Below are 9,135 nucleotides of genomic sequence, written 5' to 3'. Positions count from 1 at the left end.
CGAGTGCAACTCGATAGCAATGGATAGCGATTCAATCCGCCAAATTCCCAGAAATTATTAAGCTAAAATCAAAAATCGAAAATAGCAAAGAAACAAAATCGAAAATCTTCTCTTATTTCTGGTTTTTCTTGTTAACAACAACAAAACAAAAATAAAAAAATAAAAAATTATGAAACACAACAAAAATCACTAGCAGTCCTAGACAAAACACTATCAGACTAGCCGATGCAGCGAGGAGAAACGCTCGACTACCCTCTAACCTACAACTCTAATGCTCGACCTCCACACCTTCATATCAAAGGCCATGTCCTCAAAAATTAGAAGATACGTCATGTCCTGCCTGATCACCTTGCTCCAGTACTTCTTAGGCCGCCCTCTACCTCTTCTCGTAACTGCCAGAACCAAACGCTTACACCTCCTAATTGGAGCATCTGGGCTCCTCCTCCGCACGTGCCCGAACCACCTGAGCCTCGCTTCACGCATCTTATCATCCACGGGAGCCACACCCACCCTATCCCGAATTACCTCATTCCTAATATTACCCATCCGAGTGTGCTCGCACATCCATCTCAACATCCTCATTTCTGCTACTTTCATCTTCTAGATATGTGAAATCTTGACTGGCCAACACTCAGCCCCATACAACATGGCCGATCTAACCACCGCTCTGTAGAACTTACTTTTAAGTTTCAGTGGTACATTCTTGTCACATAGGACTCCAGACGCTAACCTCCATTTCATCCACCCCGCCTCGATACGGTGTGTGACATCCCCGTAGATCTCCCCATCTCCCTGGATAATAGACCCTAGGTACTTGAAACTCTTTCTCTCTTAGGAATGACTTGTGAGTCAAGCCTCACTTCCACATCCGCTTCTCCCGAAACGTCGCTAAGAGACCAACCGACGAATAATATATTTAGAAACAAAGTAAATGACCAATTATCAGATTGGAGATAATAGTTTCACACTTTTACTAGAAGTCAGACCAGATAAGAGTAAGACTATCTAAGATGAATTTATCCAGCCCAAAATTATATGAGAAAATCCAGAATATCACCTAAATAGAAGAGCACCAAGTATCTGCATCTTCAATTAGTACAACCAAATATAACTTGTTGATCAAAGAAATATTCAAGCTCAAACTCATGATGTTGTAGAGTAAACATAATAAATTAAGATGAAATGATACATGCACGAATCTCATAAACAAAATGGTTCAGACCGTTCACTGCAAAATACACGATAAATACTGACCAAATTGCACAGCTCTTTAAGCTATTATTGAGTAGAAAAATTGAATTCCTATTTCTACAGACAGAACATTGCACCACTGAATAAAGTGGCAGCTGTGGGGTAATGAATAACAATACACGTAATAGATACTTTTGACTACCTTGGTCTTCTGAAGTCCCACATACGATGCGGTAAGAATGGAGTTAACTTCACTCAGCTCTAGACTGCCCAGCTCGGGAAGACAAGATAATGCCAACAATAAGCCCATAAAGAGCCAAAGCTTCAGCGAAAATGAGAATGAGGATCATCCCAACGAAAAGCTTAGGTTGTTGTGCATTAGCCCTAGAAAATGATTGTTGTTCAGTCAGAAAGAAAGTCATCTATAAAATAGCAATCAGCACCACAACAGAAAAACAAATCAGGCATTTCAAACAAAATGGAGAGTACAGAACAGCTCAAGCTGAATATGTAACAACTAGCCTGCAACAGTCATTAGATTGAGCATTTGGCGTCACATTTCGTACACAGTTTTGGCAAAGTCAAGATAGACTTGAGAACAAAAGGTAACAGAAAATAAAAAGTCTAGAAGCCACTGTATGTTTTTTTTATATGTAATAGAGGTCAGCGTATGCTGTAAACAATAACAAAGACATCCTGGTGCACAAAGCTCGCACCACGTGGCACCTAGCAAAAGGTCGGACCACACTGGCCTCTGGGTCCATTGTCGACAGTCTTTATCTGCAAGAGGCTGTTTCTAAAGAGTTATATTCTGAATGCTAACTAAGCAAAAAGAATTGGCAAGTGGCTAAAAGATATGGAGAGAAGGAACCGTAAGGCAGAAACTATCCATGGAAGCCACCCACTTGTTGTAATACACGACCATATTTCGACTTTATTGACTGCAGAATATGCACCATTGCTTGGAATTGTTTGCTCGCAGCTCACCTCGAACCATAAAGTTGTAAGATTTGAAGGAGATCAGTGAGCTCTAATTGTCCACTGATTTTGAAAAGCAAAATGCTATTTTTTTTTTTTGGTTTTTTAATCTACTTCCCACTTTCTTAAGACTTAAGAGACATTCTTCCACAAGACTTAAGGGTGTTTAGTCTGTGTCTTCAATTTTATGTTAGATATTTTCTGTTTGAGGAATGTCACAAGCTGATCAAACAATAAGCTATCTTAAAGCTATACTACCAGTGATCTAGGACAGACCGGAAAAGGTCATTTTGGGATAGATTCTCTGGAGACAATGGAATAATGATGGGTAAACTTTTGCCAGCAGCTAGAAACTGGAAGACAGAAAGGACACAACGGGGCAGCCGGTTAAGACACACCCCTAACAAAGTCTCGGCATCACTACTTTGTTCTTTTTTTACTCCCTCTGTTCCAATTTATGTGACGGTTTGCTGATTTCGAGAGTCAGATGAGTTAACTTTGATCATGAATTTGGACATAAAATTTTTAAGTTTTTATTAAAAAAATTTACATATTTAGAAACGCATTGGCAAACACAACTACGAAGTTTACTTGAAAATGACAGTCAAGATGTGAACAACAACTGCACCTCAATTCCAAACTAATCGAGACAGACCGTATGACTCCTCATTAACCATGTTATTCCATTTAGACCGTCCCATTCCAATATCTAAAAAGTTAAGTTCTCTAACACAAAAGGGTAAGATATTGTGAGTATTCACCATTATCACATGGATTCTCCAATAATTAGTTTAGTACTTTAGTATCATTTTTAACTTTTGAGATATGTAGAAGGGGCTCTAGAAATTAAGATAGTGAATTAAAACAAATAAAACTTTAGTTTAGTTGCCTTTGAAGACATATTAACCAATTTATTCAGAAAAGTTCCTGCTCTAATCTCATGCCATGATTCATCCACCAAAATTTATTTCTTATCTCCTTAGAGCCTATAGAACAGAAATTGTTCAAGTAAGGTCGTAAATATGGTTACTCATTACATTGACATTCCCAACGTGGGAGTGAAACCCATGACAAAGGTTAACAGCCTCGTGCTCTACATTAGTTGAACAATTAAAGTGGACCTTAACTACTAAGCAACTATGTTCTCTACTTGAGCTTACTATTTTTACTATCTTCCAAAAAATAATCCTGCAGATGTTAGCCACAATTATAACAAACCTAAAAGTTCGTGAAAAATTCACACCAAGTCATCAATATAAAGTTGCAACATTCTACATTCTACTAAAGCCACTCGTATTGAAACTCTAGTTCTACTGCTAAAATTGCTCTTTTCCCCTTTTTCTAAAGGCTCGAGAGCTAACACTTATCCTCGCCATTAAACCAAAGGATGAACAGCAATAATACCAACTCTAGATTTGTTCTAACAACATAGTACTAAAACTCAATGTCCAGGAGTTATTCATATACAATCTTTCATATTTAAAAGTCCTAACTGTGGAATTTGGATTCAACAGGCATTAGCAAGCAAAGAAAGAAAAGGACAACAAAAACAAAGAAAAAAATTCAAGGAATCAATACCTAACACCAGCATCACCAACAATACCAATAGCCATTCCAGCAGAAAGGCCAGCAAGACCACAAGCAAGACCAGAGGAGAGATGAGCATAGCCATCAAATAGGTAATACGACTTCGTTTTGGGATTAATCCCAGTACTGATGATCACAGCAATAATCAACCCATAGATACCTAACACACCAGCCATAACCACTGGCACAATAGATTTCATCACCAACTCAGGTCTCATCACTCCCATTGACGCCACTCCAACACCACTCTTCGCTGTTCCATAAGCTGCCCCCATACCTACAAATCATCCACAAAAACATTAGCTTCAAGATCCATTTTAAATAAGCGAACGACGTGCCCGTAGCAAAGGTGGATCAAACATTTGAAAGTTTACAGATTCAAAATCAGATAGTCTTTGGTGGTGACAACGGTACAGATTAAGCATAAAATCAAATTTCCAAAAAAAAAATTCAACTATATATGTAACTCAAGAACAAATCTCAAATTACTACTACTAAATAAGCATAATTAGTACTCCACAAGCTTGCAATAAGCATAAAGCACAAAAATTTGCTCGAAGCTTAATCTGTGGTGCAGAATTAGTAAAACACATATTTTTTTAAAAAATCAACTATATATAGTTCATGAAAAAAGGAACTAGGTTAGCGTATGCAGACTACAGCTGTATTTTATAAGAATAATAAGTATCACATATTTTTTCAAAAAAGTTAATAATCAACTTTATATATAATTCATCTGTAGATCTGGTGTAGGGTTGGAGGAACTTACAGGAGAAAACGAGGGCGGCGGCGGCGCCAAGGAAGCCGAAGAAAGGAGCAGTTTCATCTCCGGCGAAAGTCGACATTGTCGTTAGGATTTGGATCTGAGAATAGTAAATTATACAGAGTTTTGGAGTTGAATAGATCTGTTTCTAGTTGCTCCTCCCTCGTTCTCTCTCCCTCTTTGATTGGTTGTCGAAGCAAATAATTGATAACTCCGTGAGATTCACGTGCTATTATGGGTTTCGGCTTGGGCTTGAGAGGCTGTTTTGGGCTGATTGCAGAACATAGAAATGACACCAGGTAGCCACTCTAAAACCCGATATTTAGGAATTAGTCAATATATTTTGAATTTTATTTTTCTGTTCAATTTTTCAAGGACAAATGTCTTGAATTATCCTGTAATTAAAATTATTAGTTTAAACCTTTAGAAAAAAATAAGTATTTAGCTAATCCCTAAATTACAGCCCTAAAAATGGATGTTTGTATACCCCCCCCCCCCAAAAGGTCAATACTCCAAAGGAATTTTTACACAAATAGTCGATTGGTTTATTGTATATTTTTTCTATCCCGTATATATAGATTATACACTAATTATACATATATTACGTATCTTCAATAGATTTTACTTTAAACGATTGGATGAGCACTTATTTACGTTAATACTCAGATTGGTCCATACGTTAATACTTCAATAGAAATTGGTCACTAACGGTCTAAACTAGTAAGGCTCTTCTAGTGTAACGACTTTATTAACAATCATATACTCTAATATAAATATTTTTTTGTAGAAATAGCACCATTGGCCACTGGCCACTGTCATAAAGTTTCAAATTTCATAATTGAAACTTCAAGACTTTGGGTGTGTTTGGTACGAAGGAAAATATTTTTTAATTTTTATATATTTGATTAGCTTAAATGTTGTGGAAAATATTTTCCTTATGAACTCATTTTCCTCAAATTATAGGAAAATATTTTTTCTTATCAAGACAAGAGAAAATATTTTTCAAAACTCTTTCTCAACCTTCCCCACCCTCACCACCCCACACCCATACACCTAACCCTACCCCACGCCTACCCACCCCACCCCCTCTCTCCAAAAAGTCTTTTTTTTTCAATTTTCAATTTTGTTTATGTCAACACCCACCCTGCTAACCCCTCACCCTTTGTAATTTCAAATTCTAATTTTTCGTTTTTCTGCACCACCCACCCCGCACAAAAAAAATTGTTATTTTGAAATTCCTATTTTTTCGTTTTTTTGCACATATGCCTTCGCTCCCCCCCCCCCCCCCCGAGAAAAAAATATTTTTTTATATATATTTTCAGTTTTAGTTTTTTCATCTTTCGGTTTACAGGTTTTACAAATTTCAAAGTTATGAGTTCAGAGGTCTATGCGTTTGGAAGTTTACGGGTTTAGAAATTATTGAGTTTACGGGTTTGAAATTTCACGATTTTGAAAGTTTATGAAATTTGAGGGTTCAGAAAGTTGTTGGTTCGAAAGTTTATGGCTTCATGTTTATTATATCTAAATTATTTATGAATACTCTTAGGAAGTTATTTTCCTTAATTTGCATACCAACACCAGAAAATGAATAAAATTACCACTTGTTTTTCAAGAAAAATATTTTCCATCATACTAAACACACCCTTTATCCTTGAGTTTTACATGTCAAATTTGGAACTCCATAACAGTAGATACTTTTCCATTACCGGCCGAAAAGTGACTATTCGTGAATTTTGCCCAATATACTTTATTCAGTTGTTATAAATTGTTTACTTTGTTTATTAGGATGTTGATAACATTACTTTTATAGTTGGTTTAAGTAATCCAATATAGTAGTGCAAAATTTCTTGCACTATAGTTCTTCACTATTGGTACACTTGACAGATATTAGCCATATTATTATGTATCTGACGCTGCCAAGCAGACACGGAGCTATAATGTCGATTACGAGTTTGGTCGAATCCAATAGTTTCAGTTCAAATCATGCATTTGTTTTATAATTTTCTTAAATATATACAAATTATTAATTTAAAACCTAGTAACTTAAAAAAATTAGAATCCGAACCCATAAATTTGAAATTCTGGATTTGACTCTACTGCCAAGTTACGCCAAGTAATGGAAACAAAACTAAACAAGGCCATTGCAACAAAATCAGCAAAATCTCCGTAGAGGATAAAGAAAAGTGAATGAAGATTCGATTAAGCATCTTACACAAGTGAGATGGATCAAAAGCACAGAATCTTGAGTGGATAAAACAGATCAATTTTGACAAGTATATACCATATATATGCCAATACCAGTTTGCACGTGTACTTAATTGGAGTACCAAGGCAATTAATGTTGTGACATATCTCTTTCCGAATATTATCATTTATCAACTACCACAATTGCCAAAAACACGCCATGGCCGCATAGGTGGGTAGAAATTAAGTAGTAGATGCCTTCCGATAGATTTGCTTACAGTGATGGCACCAGCCAATCGTGATGCGCCGCGTGATTTGAAGCATTTTTAGTACCATAGTAGTACATTAGCATGTTTGGTCGTGTTTCTAAAATCCGCTTATTTTAAAACGTGTTTTCAAATGAGTACTTTAAATAAGAAATAATTTTTGTTTGACTAATCAATATGAAAATTACTTTTGAACAGCAATTAGTGTTTGATTAAACTTTCAAAAAGTATTTTTAAGCTAGCGTTTGGTCATAGATTCCAAAATTTATTTTGAAAAATCTGATTTGGGTAAAGTTTGGTTTGAAGATGAAAATGTGTTTGGACATCAGTTTTCAAAATATATTTTCCAAATTTATTTTGGAAAAACATGAAACATGACTTATACTCACAAGTTCTATAAACTATCACAAATACCCAACAATATCATTATCAATAACATTAATTATATTATCGCAAACCATAGTCGTGAACATAAGTAAATTTGGTACAAAATTATCATTTTTATAATGAACTACATGATACACTATCAGATGACCGAGAAGATAAAGCAACATTGTCATAAAATAATAAATGGTGGACTCTTTTATAAAATACAAAAGTTTGGGGCTATTTTTAAAAAATATAATAACCAGCTATTGAGCTGATTTTGGGATTTGAAATTTTGCCAAAATCTATGGCCAAACATGTGTTTGCCAAATAAAACCTAAATTTATTTTGGTAAAATCTATGGTCAAACGGATCCTAAGTGTTTTTTCTTAAAAGTGCTTTCAAAAAGATATTTTTGAGAGAAACTACTTTTTCTGCTTCTCATAATCCGTTTGGCCCTGCTTCTAAAATCAGTTAATTATGAAAAGTATTTTTCTCAAAAGTGCTTTTCAAAAAAAGTACTTTGGTGAGAAACAGTTTGTTTTTGACTAATCAATTTGAAAAAAATCACTTTTGAGTACCCATTAATATTTGGTCAAGCTTTTTAAAAAGTGTTTTTAAGTGTACTTTTCTCATAAATACTTTACAAAAAGATATTTTAGAGAGAAATTACTTTTTTTTTTGCTTCTCAAAAAATATTGTTGCTTCCACTAAAAACACTTTTTCCATTCTAAAAGATTGCCAAACACACTCTAGAAAGAAAATACTTTTAGCAACAAAAAGTTACTTTAATGGAAAAGTTACCTCAACATTTACACCTTATTTATTATAAATAAATACCTCTTTATAAAATTATATTCTATAGCTACCTTTTAGGTTTTATAGCAAATTATGTATTTATGGTTACTTCCTACTATTAAGCCATTAAATACGCTGTGAAATATTTTTCTCTCTCATACTTTCTATTCTCTCTCCTAATAACACTAGTATTGTATACAATTTTGTTAAACCCATGTTCTCTCTCCACTATCTCTCCTAACCCAGTATCTTCCTCACGAATACAACCACTGTATTGGGAAAAAGCTGAGTTTATACTAAAGATGACGTGGCATGACACGTGGTTTGGTTAAATGGTCAAAGCGCAACAATTGACTAAGAGGCACGGATGGAGACAACCACGGGAAGAGGAATTTAAATAGGCACGAGACGAAGTGCAGATACGAGTCTCGTACCAATTCAAGTCATTTACAACTAACGGATTAGAAGGCATTACAAACAAAGATCTGATGACAGAAAAGAGTCCAAATTCATTATTAAATACCTGATACGTTAGAAAATTGGTATTTAATAGGAATGATTGTATAACAGCTTATTTAATATCATTTATTACTCATAATTATATCATTAAAGTTGAGGCTTCATTCCTTTACCTAGAATTACCTATAAAAGGAAGAAGTATCCTCATTTGTAAGGACACGGAATACTATTGAGAACTTATTGAAATACAAAACTATTTGCTGCTTTACCATCATTCTCCAAAGTATTTTATTTTTGTCTCCTGATTATCAGTAACCCGAATTTCTTTTTAGCTTTGACCAAAGACTCAGATTTTTGGTTAAACAAATTGGTTCCGTTACCGGGAATCTGATAATCTTTTCTTTTAAGCTATATCTTGTCCATTGTCGTCACCATGTCAAACAACAACACCGGCAATAACAGTAATAACACATTGGGAAACCATGAGAATCAAATACATCAAAATCAAGATGACGTGGTTCCCTCTCCTCCAAATTCACCACG

At 34.9% G+C, this 9,135-nt stretch overlaps 1 protein-coding gene across 1 annotated transcript; it reads right to left on the bottom strand.

Annotated features, from left to right (window-relative positions):
• Positions 1 to 1,151: 1,151 nt before the first annotated feature.
• Positions 1,152 to 4,722, bottom strand: LOC107816588 (V-type proton ATPase 16 kDa proteolipid subunit). The gene is made up of 3 exons (XM_016642313.2): positions 4,526 to 4,722; positions 3,748 to 4,033; positions 1,152 to 1,575 (listed from the first exon to the last, which is right to left on the bottom strand). The coding sequence occupies exons 1-3, from the start codon at positions 4,599 to 4,601 to the stop codon at positions 1,443 to 1,445; spliced, it is 495 nt and encodes a 164-aa protein (XP_016497799.1). The 5' UTR covers positions 4,602 to 4,722; the 3' UTR covers positions 1,152 to 1,442.
• Positions 4,723 to 9,135: the final 4,413 nt, after the last annotated feature.

This window comes from Nicotiana tabacum, chromosome 5 (assembly GCF_000715075.1).
Source record: "Nicotiana tabacum cultivar K326 chromosome 5, ASM71507v2, whole genome shotgun sequence".
Taxonomy (NCBI): Eukaryota; Viridiplantae; Streptophyta; class Magnoliopsida; order Solanales; family Solanaceae; genus Nicotiana; species Nicotiana tabacum.
Note: the sequence above shows the minus strand (reverse complement) of the source record. Positions and strands in the feature narration are given on the sequence as shown.

Coding starts and splice junctions, on each gene's coding strand:
- LOC107816588 (XM_016642313.2), bottom strand. CDS start 4,601: ATGTCGACTTTCGCCGGAGATGAAACTGCTCCTTTCTTCGGCTTCCTT. Junction 4,034..4,525: donor CGCCGCCCTCGTTTTCTCCT/GTAAGTTCCTCC, acceptor GATGATTTGTAG/GTATGGGGGCAGCTTATGGA. Junction 1,576..3,747: donor GTTGGTGATGCTGGTGTTAG/GTATTGATTCCT, acceptor ATCATTTTCTAG/GGCTAATGCACAACAACCTA.